Source organism: Erpetoichthys calabaricus, chromosome 3 (genome assembly GCF_900747795.2).
Source record: "Erpetoichthys calabaricus chromosome 3, fErpCal1.3, whole genome shotgun sequence".
In the NCBI taxonomy this organism is placed as follows: Eukaryota; Metazoa; Chordata; class Cladistia; order Polypteriformes; family Polypteridae; genus Erpetoichthys; species Erpetoichthys calabaricus.
The window spans coordinates 163860844-163880122 of record NC_041396.2 but is presented as its reverse complement, the minus strand read 5'-3'; the positions used below and the strand labels follow the sequence as shown (position 1 = coordinate 163880122).

General features: G+C 37.8%; 1 protein-coding gene across 4 annotated transcripts in view; it reads right to left on the bottom strand.

Annotated features, from left to right (window-relative positions):
• Positions 1–323: 323 nt before the first annotated feature.
• The window catches only part of snx14 (sorting nexin 14), a 187031-nt gene continuing 168075 nt past the window's right edge, over positions 324–19279 (bottom strand). For all 4 annotated transcript variants that reach the window (XM_051925277.1, XM_051925278.1, XM_028797482.2 and 1 more), the window contains 5 exons: positions 14610–14774; positions 10283–10378; positions 9906–9997; positions 1698–1754; positions 324–517 (listed from right to left, as the gene is read on the bottom strand). In XM_051925277.1, coding sequence (XP_051781237.1) covers positions 479–517; positions 1698–1754; positions 9906–9997; positions 10283–10378; positions 14610–14774 — 449 coding nt within the window. In that variant the 3' untranslated portion in view covers positions 324–478. The remainder of the gene's footprint in view (positions 518–1697; positions 1755–9905; positions 9998–10282; positions 10379–14609; positions 14775–19279) is intronic.

Genomic DNA, 19279 nt, shown 5'->3' with positions numbered 1-19279 from the left:
AATTGAACCAAAGAGGAACAGCGTTCTGTCATACACTTTTTGTGGCCAATTCATCTCCGCATGTGTGTTCAGTATGGGGATAAAGTTCTCTCTTGCTACAGCCACGGCCAAGAGGAATGAAGAATAGAACCTGGAACCGATTCGCGAAAACATAAGAATTTTTTGCTGATGACATTACAAAGTTGGTACAATGCTGGGAAAATTGCATAATAAAAATTATGTAATTTGATTTTGAAATTCTTAATAAATAGTTTTAAAAAAAACTGCAGAAACTTTTTGAATGTCCCCCGTATATTTTAAAAAGGTAAGGCAAATGTCAATACTGCAAATCAATAAATAATCTTTATTAATGCAATCAAATACAGTTTTTCTTACAATCACAAGTTTTAACATTCTGCACATGAAATCATTTAAACTTGTAATAATGAAGGTTTTTTGGATGTGCGTGTAGTGTTCAGAGCACTTTGACAGTACTTCTTTACATCCATGATGTAGTACTGAGAATCTCCTTCTGTGCCTAGTAACAATAAACAGAGTTACATTAGGAAAAAAATTAGTAAATAAAATGGAACTACTACATTCATTTTACAATTTTCAACAGGTCATTTATTATGTTTATAATAGAAATGCACAATTTGCAAAAGATAACTAATAACTAATTTTCCTCAAAACTGAAAGTGGATACTAATTCATATCATATCACCAGCAGCTGTGCAACATGTGTAAACATTTCAAACAAATATGACCAACAATTTCAATTAAGATTTTGTCTAGAAAAATTCTCAAAACTCTCTGTGCCCAACAGGAAGAAAGAGATCCACAGTGTAAAGTGTGTGCTTCACTATTTTCTTTTAGATTAAATCAGTTTTCCTGTGTGGAGAATTCAAAACTTGCTGTAAATCGGTCTCTAAATGCAAAGGCACCAGATAGTTGAAGGAGACAGGAGTACTTCAGCTTCACATGTTAATGCTTGCTAATTGAATGTTTTAGTTCAAACACTTTCTACAATGTATAGCAAGAAAAGCACAACGAACCCAAACACTCAAACATAGACAAAGTATTTCATTGTGGTATGCCATTTATGGGAAATAAGAGGAAATGCATTTTGCTCTGCAAGTGACACAGTGCCCTCCTCATTCTGAGCATATATGCTATATAATTTCAGCAAAATGAAAAATGTTATGTCTAACAACAATGTGCCAATAATTCTAATAATATGATAATACACAGGCTTGAGCATCCCAAATATTAAACAAAAAAAACCCCAGAATGCTCTTGCATTTTGTTTATTTTATCACATGTGAAAATGTATTGTACCAAATAGGCTGAAACCTAAATAGTAGTATCTATAAAATGTGACTCTCAACTTCTTGGCCTAAAATCACAATGTTTCTTGGACTTTTATCGAGTAATAACTAAAATGCTGCTGTGAATGAATGTATGAAACATTTTTGTAAAAACCTTTCTGAAATAAAACAAAAAAACACAAATCTTTTGTTTTCTTATAATCTTTAGTTTTTGCTTACAGCAATGAAAATATTTAATGTCTTTAACTATATACTGTATTTTTTTAGTTAAAAAAGGATTGGAATAAGTGTAAAAATTTACAAGTTGTGTATATCACATACTTTCAAAAACTACAAACATAATTTTGAAACATTTTTAAGTACAAGGTAAATAAAAGGTAAATATTTTACCTTATTAAGTTCTGGGAAAAGTTCTTGAATTGTGATATCTAATAAAACATACGTAAGCTGAAAAGAACAGATTATTGATTTAATGTTTTAAAAATGAATAGAAAATAACAGACAGTAATGAAGCCAAATATTACAAGGTTGTTTGTTCTTACAATTTAGAAAATTGAAAATCGAAAATACTAAGTATACTAGATCTTTTTAAAATTAATTAAGTATAGAAAAGAAGGAAACAGCATGAAACAAAAAGCTTAAGAGTGAATACACAATTAAATATACAGAGTATCAAAAAGGTACCCAAAACATATTAAATTAACAAGTCAACTAATACTCTATATATACTTATAAAAATGAGCACAATTGCATGCACCTAAAAATCATCATTCACTGAGCCAACAGTTTAATAAATAGTTCTATAATCATTCACTAATTGAGTCTTCTCAATGTGCTTCTACCATTAAAGCATCAAAGGCAAACAGACGGTACCTCAGTTTCAAATTAGTGCAAAACAGGAAGAAACCTACTACAGGGAACAAATCCATCACAGAAAGCACTCACAGCCATATGTTTATTCACTAGGCCCAATTACAGCCTCAAACTAAACTAACTTGCACATCTTTGGTATGTAGCATCCAACAATCTCAATCACAACAAAACCCACACAGGCATGGGAAGAATGTGCAAACTTCACACAACAGTGACCAGGCCAGCAGTCAAATCCTGTGTGGCATGTGGCTGGGGGTGGCACCCAGCCGGGACGCCCAGGAAGACCGGAGGAGGACTCACGCCTCCTCCAGACCATGAGGGGTGACCGCCCTGGTTCCTTTGGGGGCCACGGGTACAGAGCTGGGAAGCTCAACCCTGTAGGGGCCCGTGGTCAACGCCAGGGGGCGCCCCCATGACCGGAGTCGGGTGGAAGTGGACGAGAGTCGTGTTGGAGAGGAGTGGAGGCGGCCTGAAGGAAGCAGGCACTGGAAGAAGAGGCCTGGACTTTGGGAGATTGGTGCTGGAGGCACTGGGTTTGTGCGTACTGGACCTTGTAAATAGTATAAATAAACGTGTGTTGGGAGAAAATATGATGTCCGTCTGTCTGTGTCCGGGCTGCTTCTCACACCTGGTACATGCTGATGCAAGGCAGCAGCGTTGCAGATTAAACAGTTTAATGAGCTAAGGGAAATACTCAGCTGAATAATCAAGGAAAATGACAGAAGGTATAATAATTTTCACAGATATGACAACTCGCAGGGAAAACTTGGGGGTTGGTGGCAGGATTGGCAGTCCAGCCACCATAAACACTTGACGCAGTTCTGAAATGGCAGACAAAACTCCTTTCTGCTCTCCACAGCAGTAGCTCGGCTGCAGCCATCCCCAGGAAGGTGGCTCACATTATGAAGGGGATGAGGTAAAGCCCTTGGAAGCCTCACCCCCCAGTAAAGTCAAAACCACCGGACAGCCAATGGGGTCAGATCTGTTTGGGATGTGAACTGGTATACTGGCCCATCCAGGTAGGTGTGTGCAACATCTTGTGTCTATGACATGACAACCATCTTCCTCTGCTGTCAGAGGAGATTCATAAACTCCACATTTCAGTGGTGGCACTCTCCGAGGTACGCAGACCTGGGACTGGCCAGATCTCTGCAGGTGGGTACACCTTTACTTGGTCTGGTCACTCTGATGGTTGTCATACTCATGGAGTAGCTCATTCCAAAGGTGTCTAATGTCACTCCTTTCAATGAGCGTACTGAGACTCAGATTAAGGCACTGTCTGGGAGCCTTGTCTGTATTCTCAATGTATGCTCTGACTGTGATGATTGATGTCTCGGTGAGGGAGACATTCTATTCGCAACTTCCCTTGGTGGTTGATGAGTGCCTGTGAGGTGACACTCTTCTGGTCATGGGTGTCTTCAATGCGACCACTGGCTATGAGGAATGTATCGGTCCCCTTGGGTCTGGCTACCGTGGTGAAAGTGGCTATATGTTCCTTGACTTTGCAAAAAGATCAGTGCCCTGATCCACAATACTTATTGCGGATACTTATTGTTACTACTCTGAAGATCCAACTTAGGTCCAGTAGACTACCATATACTAATAGATTTAGGCTGGATTTGACCAGACTCCAAGATCAGGCTGTTTCTAATAAGTCTGCACACAGTTTTTATGAGGAACTTGCAGACTTGGGTAAGACTGTTGATCTTAATGTGATGTGGAAGGCCTTCTGTTGCAAGATCCTGAGGGTTGTGTTTGTGTTGCCAATGTTCACAGAAGGAGGTATTTCATCTTGCAAGGCACCCTGGATATTATCAAGAGGAGTCTTAGCGCATGGCTTGACAGCAACTCTGGTCTGTACTGGGAAGGATGGCTGCCAGGCTCTAAGGGCAGATAAGGAGGCATTTGTTAGAGGAATCTGTGAACATGTAACACATCATCTACGGTCTAGTGACACACGTCCTGCATAGAGGAAGCAAAGCATTATACACATCCGAATCTGTTCCTTGCAGAGTTGCAGTCAGGGCAGGTGATCGAACAGTCCTTACAGATGACACAGTAGTTGAGGCGTCATCCCAACTGACTGGAAAATGGGACTTGTCGTACCTGTCTGGAAAGGGAATGGTGATCACTTGGATTGTAGCAACTACAGGGGGATAACACTGCACTCAGTGCCAGGTAAGGTCCTTGCTAGGGTTATCCTCAATAGGATCGATGATCACTTGCTCACCTAACAGCAACCGGAGCAGTCTGGTTTTATACCTAAGAAGTCTACCATTGACCACATCCTCGCACTGAGGGTTATCATCAAGTGTAAATGTGAATATTGGCAGAGTTTCTTTGCAGCCTTTGTTGATTTCTTAAAGCATTCAACTCATTTGAACAAACTGCCCTGTAGGACATCCTGAGACTTCATGGGATCCCACCGAAGTTGCTGGATGTTATGGCTGGCCTGCACACTGGTACTGTCACTGCTGGGCAGAATGGAGGCAGAACCTTTGTGTTTTTCCCAGTTGATTCAGGGGGTTCGTCAGGGGTGCGTTATTGCTCCTATTCTGTTTAATGTTTGCATGAACTTGGTGTGGGGATGGGTTATGGGGTCGAGTGGCTGTGGGAAATCTGTTGGCGAAGAAAGATTCAATGATCTTGATTTTTACGATGATGCTATGATCTTCGCGGAATCAATGATAGGAGCTCTCAAGAGACTGATTGAGGAGTCAGAGTGTCTAGGCTTGTGAGTATCCTGGATAAAAACCAAGATCCAGACCTTTAATGACCTCTTGGACACAGCCATCAGCAGTGTGTCTGTTTGCAGAGAGAGTGCCAACTGTGTCAAGAGGTTTATTTACCTCAGCAGTGACATTCATGTCTCTGGCGACTCTTCCCATGAAATCTGTAGATGGATTGAGAGAGCATGGGGGGGGTCATGAGGTCACTTGAAAGGGGTGGTGGCACTCCCGATATCTTTACAAAAGGATGAAGGTCCAAGTCTTTAGAATCCTGGTGCTTCCTGTTTTGCTCATTGGTTGTGAGACATGGACTCTATCCAGTGATCTGAGATGAAGACTGGACTCCTTTGGCACTGTGTCTCTTCAAAGAATCTTTGGGTACCACTGGTTTGACTTTGTGTTGAACAAATGGTTGCTCACAGAGTCCCGAATAAGACACATTACTTACATTATGAGGGAGCAACAGTTATGGCACTACGGTAATGTAGTGCGATTCCCAGAGGGTGATCCAGTTTGCAGGATCCTCCCTTTCGAAGACCAGAGTGGCTGGATCAGATCAAGGGGATGCCCACGTAACACCTGGCTGCAGCAGATAGATGGTAATTTCTGGAGGGTGGGACTGGATTCTGTGTCTGCCTGGGGGGTTGCCAACTGTGATCATGAGCTGTTTAGTTGTGTGGTGGGTCTGGCAACACACTGTACCATTGCATGTTCCCCAACCTAACCTGACCTGATATGACAAGTATTTATTTTTGTGAATGAATAGATTGTGGTAGTGTTTACAGTGAGACCACTAAACATTCCAGAATGTGGTCACTGAATTTACACATATTAACAAAACTGTCTACATTCATTTTTGGAGTTGACTGACTGACTGACTGTGGAATGTCTACTTGTGTCAAGTCATATGGTTATTTTAATGGAATTGTTCTGCCTAAATTACATTATAGGCAGATATTTTGTCCCACTAACTGAGTTCTTCTTTTATTGTAAATTTTGAAACAGATTTTGTCTGAGGAGCTGAAAAAAATTCAAATAAAAGATAACGGGCATCTGAGTAAATAATTGATATTTTTTTTTACCTTGTACAAAGATGTTGGACAACAATAGTTTTTGGCCTGACACTGAGTGAAGAAGCTGAAAAACGTTTTCAAGGTGTTGTAGACATGTTTGAACACACAGTGTGGAGACAAATTTGTGCTGCTGTGTGATTCAACAGCAATTTAAACATACTGTTTGAAGCAAATGAAATACTGTTGTTATTAGGTCAACAACATGTGGCACCGTTTTTCTGTTTGTGTGCCAGATCAGGTGGGAAAATGTATGGTATCTGAGATTTACAAAGTTAACATTTAATGAAGTATTAAGAGTACACTGAATTATTCCCATGAATTAGCACAGGAAAAACAACATGTAGATAGAGTATCTGCATTATGTGATATATAACACTAATGTTTACTTTTGTAGTTTTTTTTATTTTTTTAATCATGGGATGTTGCGGAAACAAGTCTTTATCTTAAATATCATTAGTTATAAAAAAATACTACATAGGGCATCCAGAAAGTATTCACAGCGCATCACTTTTTCCACATTTTGTTATGTTACAGCTTTATTCCAAAATGGATTAAATTAATTTTTTTCCTCAGAATTCTACACACAACACCCCATAATGACAACGTGAAAAAAGTTTACTTGAGGTTTTTGCAAATTTATTAAAAATAAAAAAACTGAGAAATCACATGTACATAAGTATTCACAGGCTTTGCTCAATACTTTGTCGATGCACCTTTGGCAGCAATTATAGCCTAAAGTCTTTTTGAATATGATGCCACAAGCTTGGCACACCTATCCTTGGCCAGTTTCGCCCATTCCTCTTTGCAGCACCTCTCAAGCTCCATCAGGTTGGATGGGAAGCGTTGGTGCACAGCCATTTTAAGATATCTCCAGAGATGTTCAATCGAATTCAAGTCTGGGCTCTGGCTGGGCCACTCAAGGACATTCACAGAGTTGTCCTGAAGCCACTCCTTTGATATCTTTGCTGTGTGCTTAGGGTCATTGTCCTACTGAAAGATGAACCGTCGCCCCAATCTGAGGTCAAGAGTGCTCTGGAGCAGGTTTTCATCCAGGATGTCTCTGTACATTGCTGCAGTCATCTTTCCCTTTATCCTGACTAGTACCCCAGTTCCTGCCGCTGAAAAACATCCCCACAGCATGATGCTGCCACCACCATGCTTCACTGTAGGGATGGTATTGGCCTGGTGATGAGCGGGGCCTGGTTTCCTCCAAACGTGACGCCTGGCATTCACACCAAAGAGTTCAATCTTTGTCTCATCAGACCAGAGAATTTTCTTTCTCATGGTCTGAGAGTCCTTCAGGTGCCTATTGGCAAACCCCAGGCGGGCTGCCATGTGCCTTTACTAAGGAGTGGCTTCCGTCTGGCCACTCTACCATACAGGCCTGATTGGTGGATTGCTGCAGAGATGGTTGTCCTTTTGGAAGGATCTCCTCTCTCCACAGAGGACCTCTGGAGCTTTGACAGAGTGACCATTGGGTTCTTGGTCACCTCCCTGACTAAGGCCCTTCTCCCCCAATCGCTCAGTATAGATGGCCGGCCAGCTCTAGGAAGAGTCCTGGTGGTTTCAAACTTCTTCCACTTATGCATGATGGAGGCCACTGTGCTCATTGGGACCTTCAAAGCAGCAGAAATGTTTCTGTAACCTTCCCCAGATTTGTGCCTCGAGACAATCCTGTCTTGGAGGTCTACAGATAATTCCTTTGACTTCATGCTTGGTTTGTGCTCTGACATGAACTGTCAACTGTGGGACCTTATATAGACAAGTGTGTGCCTTTCCAAATCATGTCCAATCAACTGAATTTACCACAGGTGGACTCCAATTAAGCTGCAGAAACATCTCAAGGATGATCAGGGGAAACAGAATGCACCTGAGCACAATTTTGAACTTCATGGCAAAGGCCGTGAATACTTATGTACGTGTGCTTTCTCAATTTTTTTATTTTTAATAAATTTGCAAAAATCTCAAGTAAACTTTTTTCACGTTGTCATTATGGGGTGTTGCGTGTAGAATTTTGAGGAAAAAAATTAATTTAATCCATTTTGGAATAAGGCTGTAACATAACAAAATGTGGAAAAAGTGATGCGCTGTGAATACTTTCCGGATGCACTGTATGCAACTGGATAAACTCTTACATTCTACATTGCTATCTGAAAACTAACATAATGCAACCAAGAATTTTTATTAGAAGTAAAAAAAAAAAAAAAATTATAAACTATTCTACTTCACAAAAGAAATAGAATCAAAGCAACCAAACTAGGTATAAATTATTTTTGTGTTGTGAAATACATGGCCATTTCAGCTTACTATACAAATAGAAAAAAGTAGCTCCACACCACTCCATACATGACTTAAAGGTGAACTTTACTGGACCATTATACTGTCCATTTAATACCACGATGTTGTCACAGCTTAAGTATTAAAAGCTGAAAGCATGAAACATCGAGGACTTCTAAAAGCACACTACAACAACAACATTTATTTATATAGCACATTTTCATACAAACAATGTAGCTCAAAGTGCTTTACATGATGAAGAAAGAGAAAAAAGACAAAATAAATAATTAAAATTAGAGAACACTAATTAACAACGAATAAAAGTAAAGTCTGATGACACTAGAACAACACCTTTCTCCTCTTGGCTTTGGTTATTAATAAGGTCTTCCACTTCAGTTTAATATAACACCTGCATGCATTAACATGGCCCATCTTGGCCCAAACAGATTGACTTCCTCAGCTAATGTATACTTAAGGAGTTTTTAATGTTGATATATGTTGCAGCTGGTAAAATTAATCAAGCTATAATATGGCTTCAGTGTAAGCAATATAAATAACATAACTAAACAATGTTTAGTTTATGTTCATTAAATAATAGTTGACTTTTCAAATATGAATTTTAAAATATAAAAAGATTTCAGAAATATAGTTAAAAATCTTCTCTTATAACATTTTACTTATCAAGACATTCTTTGGATCAGTACTTAATACTGCTGGCTCACTGAGCCATTGATTTGAATTTTAACCCTTGCACTATCTATGGATTTGCATATTCTTCTAGCATCTCCAGTTCACGTTCATCATTCCTCATATAGACTAGGAAACTATTAATTGGCTCAGTATGATTGTGGGTGGGCTGGTTTTCATCTTGTACTTAATTCTGCTAGAACAGATACTGGCTCCTTGTGATCCTGAGTAAGTGGGTAAGAAAATAAATGATTCGATCAAAATGTGCTGGTGAATTTTAGGAATAGCTGACCTTATTATCCTACAGCAAGGATCAACAAATGTTTTTATTTGACATTTTAAGGGTCTACACAATAAACTAATTTTGACAATTACAATCCTTAAAAATGTTGACCTGCCAGCCCAAGTAAGAAGGTTGTGTCTTAAGTACAGGGGTTTCTTGAAAATAAATGTGCAAGTCTTAAAGTTGCAAATGGAATCAAACTATATACACTTCTAGCTTTTTGCAGTACACGTTACAGTTTAAATATTGTTTTACTGTTATACCATATTTTAACATGAACATGGGAGGTTAGACATATACTTTTGTTACATGGATATATGAAATGTCTGCAAATTATATTGAAACATTTTGTAGGCTAAATTTGGCCAAAGTGTTGTGGTTGGTACTGATAACCCCTGGAACATAGTGTGATGACTGCTCTAATTTACTGTCACTTGTGAGAATTTATGAAATTGTACTAGCTGATGATGAATTTGAAATTGAAGTTATTTATAAATTAATGTCAATCACTTCCCCAAGCAATCAATCCCTTAATTTTCAAGTCTGGGTCACAGGGAGTCAAAAATCATTCAGAAAATAACATATATGATATAAGAAAACTCTATGGGACATTATTCGATTAAGTAACAATGTTTTTAAACTCATTAAACTCCATTTCTGAGTTCACACTATATACCTGTTTATTAAGAACTGGTTGTTGGAGTCCATCAAACAGCAGGCGAATCCCTTCATATTTAGCTTCTTCACCAATACATTTTCCAATGAAGTCTAGGAAAGAAAGATTTTTTTTTCCTACAGTATATTGTTGGCATGAATTCAACAACTTACATACAGTTAAGCCTCTCAGGCTTAATTATAACAGAAACAAACCTTTTTATAGAAATACTTTCCAAGCAACTGTTCTTGAACAAAAACTGTAAGATAATGTTACAGCTTAAAACACGTAAAAATTGTTAGATAATGTTACAGCTTAGAACACTTAAACATTGTTTAAACTGTAACGTTACAAAATAATTCTGTAAAATACATAAATCATTAAGCAAATAAGCAAACCTGGAATGTAACCCATCATTTCTTCAAATGTAATTTTTGCTCTTTTTTGTTTATCTTCAAAAGATCGTGGCTCACTGTTTTCACAAAATACTGCATCTGAAATGTTAAATCACATTTATGATAGCACCGTGAACCTGAAAAAAGTTAAACACTTAAAAAATTATTTAAATGAAAAAAGAAGCTTAAATACTATAGTCTACTACAATATAGTACCGGGATACACTCGACCATCATCTTAGTCAGAAGGTGGCTCCTGAATTAGAGTTCAACTGTTTTCCATTAGGCATACTACTTGCTAACTGCCATGCAAAAAGTAACCAAGGCCTTGGAAGTTTTTTTTTTTTTTTATTATTTGTTTTTCCCTAAAACAACCATTTTATTTTCACCAAAAAATTGATGGTTACATTAAGATGTAATTATCACATGGGGAGATGTTCAGAGATGTTCCTTTCTTTCTTTTGAAAGACAGTAAGACCAGGAGATTAAACAATCTTAAGGGAACTAGCAGAGACACTGACAGAAAGCCAGTGAAGACTAAAGAACCATCAGCTAATCATCGAACCCAAAATGTCAAACGAAAAGCATTGTCAAAAGAAATGTAATAATAGTCCTAACACTAATTTTACTAACAGCCCTAACTCACAGTAAAATTTGGTCCTTCGTTCTTCTGCCTTCTGATGACAAAATGCTTTCCATATGAAATAGTTGGGAGAGCAATGACATTGCAATGGTAAACAATATTGCCACTGCTACACAATTAATGACACAAAATGCTGATATCATGCCTAACAAAACAACATTGCCAGGATAATAAAATGAACAGATTTAATGAAAGAAGCGTATAGAAATTCCAAAAGTGGTACCAGTCAAACCAAATAAGTCCAAAACATGGATTTATAACATATTAAAGGTGAAAAGGGCCTGGCAGGATTTACAGTGGTGTGAAAAACTATTTGCCCCCTTCCTGATTTCTTATTCTTTTGCATGTTTGTCACACAAAATGTTTCTGATCATCAAACACATTTAACCATTAGTCAAATATAACACAAGTAAACACAAAATGCAGTTTGTAAATGGTGGTTTTTATTATTTAGGGAGAAAAAAAAATCCAAACCTACATGGCCCTGTGTGAAAAAGTAATTGCCCCCTGAACCTAATAACTGGTTGGGCCACCCTTAGCAGCAATAACTGCAATCAAGCGTTTGTGATAACTTGCAATGAGTCTATTACAGCGCTCTGGAGGAATTTTGGTCCACTCATCTTTGCAAAATTGTTGTAATTCAGCTTTATTTGAGGGTTTTCTAGCATGAACCGTCTTTTTAAGGTCATGCCATAGCATCTCAATTGGATTCAGGTCAGGACTTTGACTAGGCCACTCCAAAGTCTTCATTTTGTTTTTCTTCAGCCATTCAGAGGTGGATTTGCTGGTGTGTTTTGGGTCATTGTCCTGTTGCAGCACCCAAGATCGCTTCAGCTTGAGTTGACGAACAGATGGCCGGACATTCTCCTTCAGGATTTTTTGGTAGACAGTAGAATTCATGGTTCCATCTATCACAGCAAGTCTTCCAGGTCCTGAAGCAGCAAAACAATCCCAGACCATCACACTACCACCACCATATTTTACTGTTGGTATGATGTTCTTTTTCTGAAATGCTGTGTTCCTTTTACGCCAGATGTAACGGGACATTTGCCTTCCAAAAAGTTCAACTTTTGTCTCATCAGTCCACAAGGTATTTTCCCAAAAGTCTTGGCAATCATTGAGATGTTTCTTAGCAAAATTGAGACGAGCCCTAATGTTCTTTTTGCTTAACAGTGGTTTGCGTCTTGGAAATCTGCCATGCAGGCCGTTTTTGCCCAGTCTCTTTCTTATGGTGGAGTCGTGAACACTGACCTTAATTGAGGCAAGTGAGGCCTGCAGTTCTTTAGACGTTGTCCTGGGGTCTTTTGTGACCTCTCGGATGAGTCATCTCTGCGCTCTTGGGGTAATTTTGGTCGGCCGGCCACTCCTGGGAAGGTTCACCACTGTTCCATGTTTTTGCCATTTGTGGATAATGGCTCTCACTGTGGTTCGCTGGAGTCCCAAAGCTTTAGAAATGGCTTTGTAACCTTTACCAAACTGATAGATCTCAATTACTTCTGTTCTCATTTGTTCCTGAATTTCTTTGGATCTTGGCATGATGTCTAGCTTTTGAGGTGCTTTTGGTCTACTTCTCTGTGTCAGGCAGCTCCTATTTAAGTGATTTCTTGATTGAAACAGCTGTGGCAGTAATCAGGCCTGGGGGTGGCTACGGAAATTGAACTCAGGTGTGATACACCACAGTTAGGTTATTTTTTAACAAGGGGGCAATTACTTTTTCACACAGGGCCATGTAGGTTTGGATTTTTTTTCTCCCTAAATAATAAAAACCATCATTTAAAAACTGCATTTTGTGTTTACTTGTGTTATATTTGACTAATGGTTAAATGTGTTTGATGATCAGAAACATTTTGTGTGACAAACATGCAAAAGAATAAGAAATCAGGAAGGGGGCAAATAGTTTTTCACACCACTGTATACTAGTTTTAGCCTTTATATGAATAAAACCTTAAATTTCAACATATCCATCCATCCATCCTCTTCCGCTAATCCGAGGATTTCAACATAGATATGTAGATATTTGACACCTGCTGTTAAGTTTCCATTTTATTCTCAATTATTTTCTGGACATTTCTGTCATTTATCATGTACATATACTGTATTCTTTCATGCCAGCTTCCATATCAGAGATAGTGTAGTTTATCAAGAAATACATTAAGTTAATTCCTTTTAAACTCACAAAAATGTTACTTTTAAATTTTATTTTTCTATTTAGGATATTCTTCCAGCATATCAGCCAACACTACATTTATACTAGTGGAACACACAACCTCCGGTCCTCAAACAAAAGGTAAATGAAATGGGTGCAATCCACCATTATAAGGTAAACTCAAATATGAACTTTGAACATACAGGCACCATGTAATGGGGGAGTCTCAACAGAGGTCATAATGGATGACACAGATAAGGAGTTGTTGATACTAAGTATGTGTGGTCCTATAATAAAAAGAAATGGAAAAAAAACACTCAGAGGCAGTGTTATGTGGAAGAACTGTTTTACTGAAATCAAGAAAAGAGAGTTGAAAACAAAAAGATGAAGTAATGCAAAAATAAAACAAAACATTATATTAAATGTAGTGCCAGTAGTAGTATTCATTTATGTTATAAAGGTGATCTAAAGTCAATTCATTAAAAGTAAAAAACTGGCCAAAAAGTTCCAGTGAAAGGCAAAAATAAGAATGGATTATACAGTGGGTTTTAATAAATATTCTATCAACCAAAAAAAGAAAAGTTAGTAACTGGGATTTGTTCCGTGCCTTGCGCCCTGTGTTGGCTGGGATTGGCTCCAGCAGACCCCCGTGACCCTGTAGTTAGGATATAGCGGGTTGGATAATGGATGGATGGATGGTTATTTAGTGACACATTGTTTCAATTTCATTGTATGTATGTTTATGAAGCTATGCAAAGGAGAGCAACCAAGTGCATCCTAAGACTTAAGGACATGTCATACTCTGGCAGACTCAGAGAACTAAACCTTTTTAGTCTTGAGCAGAAGACACTGCATGGAGACCTAAACCAGGTCTTCAAAATTCTGAAAGGCATTGATATAACAGATCTAGCAAATTAATTCAGCTTAACAGGGAATCATGTACTCAAAGACACCAGAGGAAATTAAGGGGAATTGCAGTTAGGACTGAGGTGCATTTTAAGTACAAGTGTATACTTCTGAATGATATTTAACCAATCAGACCATTTTCAAACCTTCTTTCCAGATCATGGTTACAGAGAATTAACACTCACTTAGACACCTATAATCACTTATACCACACCAATTTACAGACAGCAATTAACCTAACACACATACCACTGGTACAATTCATAAGATATTAAAAAAGTCAACCCATGTATGGGGACTGTGTCACATAATCTATTTACAAATTATACTCCTCTGTTTGACTTTGCATTCTTACTTACAATTTATTCTAAACCATAATTTTCACTGTTGACTGACTTTTTGACGGTGATTAAATCCCAGGACTAAGATGCATCATGTCACTTTCTGTGTAACTCTTAGTTTTTATTATGTTTTATTGCCGCCAATCAACCCTATCTGCCACCACCAGGTTTTATGTTTAAAAATTGTTAGTTTAATTTTCTGTTTACTGTGACAACTGGAAAAATGCTGCATTATAAAAAAATGTGATAAAATGAAGTAGTTATTTAAAAGATAAAACACAAGAAAATACATACCTCTTAACAGTGTTATTAATGAAACAACTCTGTGCTCCTGAAGAACCTGATCTAACTTGTATTTCAAATAATAATCAGCATAGGCCTCAAGAGTATTCTTGAAAAGAATCCTTCCTCCACTCAAAAGATGATGTAACCAGTCCGGTACATGGAACACAACCCGTGCTATAATTTGTACATGGTTGGAAAAAAAAAAGTTTAGATCTCTTTAATTTTTGCAAGCTTTAAAAATAAGATTAAGTCTAATATGTTGCTGTATCCATTTTTAAGAAGAAATTCAGTCACTGGAAAAACAGAACAGTTCCATAAAGTGGTAGCACTTTTAATCAATTTTTACTAGGGCCACTGTTCAATTAAAAAAATTTATCATAATCATGCGCACAATTAAATTTTTTTAATTGAAATCAACTGAGTTTTAATTAAACTTTTACATATTTTCCTTCAAGCATATTAATATTTTTCTGAAAAGAAGAAAAAACTTTGTTTTAGTAACCGCTCTTCTAAGCATATTAAATTATTCAAGTTAGTTTACTGATCTGCGGTGGGTTGGCACCCTGCCCGGGATTGGTTCTTGCCTTGTGCCCTGTGTTGGCTGGGATTGGCTCCAGCAGACCCCCGTGACCCTGTGTTCAGATTCAGCGGGTTGGAAAATGGATGGATGGATGGATGGATGGATAGTTTACTGATAGTATTGTGTAACAGAAACAACTGAATAAATGGTGAAACCCTAATCAGTCAAAAGCTCTCAGTAAGTTTCTTTTTTTTGAGCCATATTACAATTCAAATTAGTCTAGAACTTCGATTAGTTCTGTCAATAGTACTGTCATTAAAATGATATGAAGATAACAAAATAAAACATTACTGATTTTATTAATATTTATTCAGCCGATTTCTTAAGCACATCATTTTACATAAAACATGTCAGTTCAAAGAATGCTCTTTTTTATTAACAACACATGCAAAAAATAAATGTTCACAAGGGACAGTAGTGGCCAGGAATTATTAATATTTTCTACCTAACTTAGCCAGGACTGGCTAGTGTAACAGATCTAAGTCAATGTAATTTTGTTGGTCATGTCTGTATCGCTCCACAACTGTGTTTGTGGAGGAGGAACGAGGCCATCAGAGGCCAGGGCCAAGGAAACAGTTTTTTGGTAAGGGGTGTTGATAAACTCAAAGACTAACTTCACTTATCCAGGTCAAAGGTCATGGGACAGTGGCACTAGGCAGAACACTACCTGGACAGGGTGCCAGTATATCGTAGGGTGAACATACAAACACACATATAAACAAGGGCCAATTTAGCAACACCAATTCACATAACCTGCGTGTGTTTGAACTGTGCGTGGAAACCGGTGCAACCCCACACAAAAATAGGTAAAATTTGCAAAACCACGAAGGGAACACTCAGGACACAAAACTTGATCATTTCTGCAGGGCAGCAGTGCTACCACTGCATCAACATGTATATGGCAAGATAGAGAGTATACAAAGTCAAAGCTTAAAATGCCATGAAAAGATGTAGAAAAAAAAAAAAGTTATGCCAACGGATGATGTTCATTTTAAATGAATAAACTCGGGAAAAGCAGTGTGCATGTAACTACCACCAAGTGATCTCAGGGATAATGGTAATGATGTTAACACTAGAATTACCAGGGCTTACAAAAAAACTCGTAAATCCGTCCCACCTTAAATCCGTTTGCACATCTCCGCCAGAGTCTTTTGTCATCTAAATGTGCTGATAAACAAAAGCTACTAGCAGCCAGCTATTCCATCCCCCTACTGACTTAGAATGAACTTCTCCTAGCTCATGCCTTGCCTTGATTTGATTATCTGGGATTGAAGTGGAGTTTTAGAGTGGAAATAATTCTAGCGTTATTTGGAATACACGCATTTCATGTGTGTTCCATTTCTAGAGTAGTCTGTGCAAACACATTTTTAAAACAGAAGCGTTTTTCATATTCTAATAGTAAATGACAAACTGTAGGCATAAACTATATAACGTATGAAGCCTGAAGTCCATATATCAAAGAAACACTTTCACAAAAAGTACAAATAAGAGAACACATGCGCTTTTATTCAAAAATATAACTGCACAAAAAAAAAAAGCCGCGTTAGCATGCCACATTGACACTCTTACTACAACCGCCGCGGTGGCGTAATGGTATCAGTTCCTGACTGGGAATCAGAGGGTGGCGAGTTCGATCCCGCACGGCTCCACTTCGAGAAATGAACTGCTCTTATTCTTACAATTTTAGAATAACAACATAAATTTGATTTCAGTCTGTAACAGCTGGTGTAACTTATGATACTGGTAAAGGTTAGCTTTTTTTTTTTTTTTTTTAATTCACTTTTCATTCTCGCAGTCGCATTCAGAATCAATCCATACAACCCCATCTGACACAGCTGGTTTCACATAAATAAAAGTGCACTTGTATTCAAGACTATAACCGAAGAATAAAGAAAGCAAGTTACAGTTGGTGGTTGATACGACAGCTTGCGTGGTGCAATGCTAAGAACTGCTGATTTCAAGTGACGGTGAGATACGAAGAAGGCAGCTTCGCCAGCGTTTGTGTGTCAGACCCCTTTTTTTTTGGCGGTAGTATGCATCGTGGTACACTGCAGACCTATAGCGCGTCTTTATGTCAGATGGGGTTGTATGGATTGATTCTGAATGCGACTGCGAGAATGAAAAGTGAATTAAAAAAAAAAAAAAAAAAAATCAAATCAAGGCAAGGCATGAGCTAGGAGTAGTTCATTCTAAGTCGGTGGGGGGATGGAATAGCTGACTGCTAGTAGCTTTTGTTTATCAGCACATTTAGATGACAAAAGACTCTGGCGGAGATGTGCAAACGGATTTAAGACGCGATTTAAGGTGGGACGGATTTACGAGTTTTTTTGTAGGCTCTGGTAATTCTAGTGTTAAAGAGAATACAATTGGCCAGAGTAGAGGCATTAATTCTATAGCAGAGCAACAGGGGCCAAGATCCTTTTGAATCAGATGCAATTTCTCCCATTCTCTGTGAGTAAAGCACAGTCAAGTTACCTGAATTTAATTAACACATTTAGATGCTGCGTTAAAAAATGTAATCACAGAAATTTTGTGTGTGTTAATTGCACATGTTAACACCAATTAATCATCATTTTTACTATTTTTCTACTATAAATAGTGTTGTCTAAATTTGCTAAAGCATTGTTTGCACAGCATAAACTCTGTCAGTGACCTTGTTCACTTAATATTTTCCTGGAAATTTGCCATGCGGCCGGCCTAGACAAATATTTTTCCCTAGCACCCCATGTTGCTGTGTGAGGCCAGCATGACATCACAGAAATGTGATGTCACAACCCAGTACTCCAGCCAGATTTCTATCACATATCCATTTAAAAAAAAGCTTTCATTTGAAGGGTACATTAGCTGAGAATAACACAATGAGAATACTGAGCAGCACTGTGTGGCTAATTTTATGTGTAATTTGACGTGTGCCAGCATCTACCAGTCAAAACAAGCTGTATAGAAGGCCTCTACTCCCTCGTCAGAAAACATAGGAGACTGTGAAATAACAAAATCTAATACTATTTGCAAGGTGTTTCTTCATAATGGAAAAAGGTGTGAAGCATCTTCACCCATACCTAAGTAACAAAATAGATATTTGAATGGAATGGCCAATGTGTGCCCCAACAATTGGAACTCTGTGACTGAAATTATCTATATTTTATCTACTTATTGTTAGTGTGTGGCCATTTGTTGTATTTTGTTTATACTTTTTGTCCTTTGTCTTTTGTTGTTTGCAATATGGAGGTGCAGAAGTTGGCATGGCTGCTTCACAATAATTGGTCCAGAATTGTTGGCAGACACTTCCATAGCCCTCAGGAACATTTAAAAGACAAATGAACCACTATAATCCACTCAAAACTAATTCAGTTCCTCCTTTCTGTGGAAGAATATAAGCTCAAACTGCATATGACTATTCAGGGTTTATATTCTGCTCTGTTAACTTTAAATCCTATCAGTAGGAAAATATATGTCGTTGTTTAACAATAAGTAATGAACTGGGTTTCACGTATATTAAATAGTTTCATACTAGTTATTTTCTTTTAAGTTGTAACCAAATCTGTATCTTTATAGGTACAGAGCATTTTGGAGTTTCAAGTACAGGCAGTTATTGATAAGACAATTAATGATCTCTGTAACCACCAAAGCTGATAAATGTTTGCTAACTAAGGGTAACCAGACATGACCCATCACTTGTTGGTATGAACTAAGATTTATGGGATGATTAGGGGGATTTCAAAGCTATAAAAAACTGCAGACTGCTTTAACTGATATTCAGGATTTTAAAGTAAAATTCTAGATCAACATTAATGCTATTAAAGACATCCTTTGGTTACCGTATATGTTCACATATAAGTCGGGTATTGAAACCCTAAAAATCGATCATAAAATTAGACCCTGACTTACATGCCCGATCAAAAATGTGACACTTATTATTATTATTTTTTTTTTTTACATCTTCTTGCTTCCTCAAATCTCACACCATTTTCCCCAGACACATCGAATTTTGTTGCAGCAGCGTAGTTACCAAATTCTTTCGCCACTTCAACGACTTTAAATTTAAAACCGGCTTCATACTTTCTTCTGATCGAACATTCCATCGTAGATAAGGGATGCT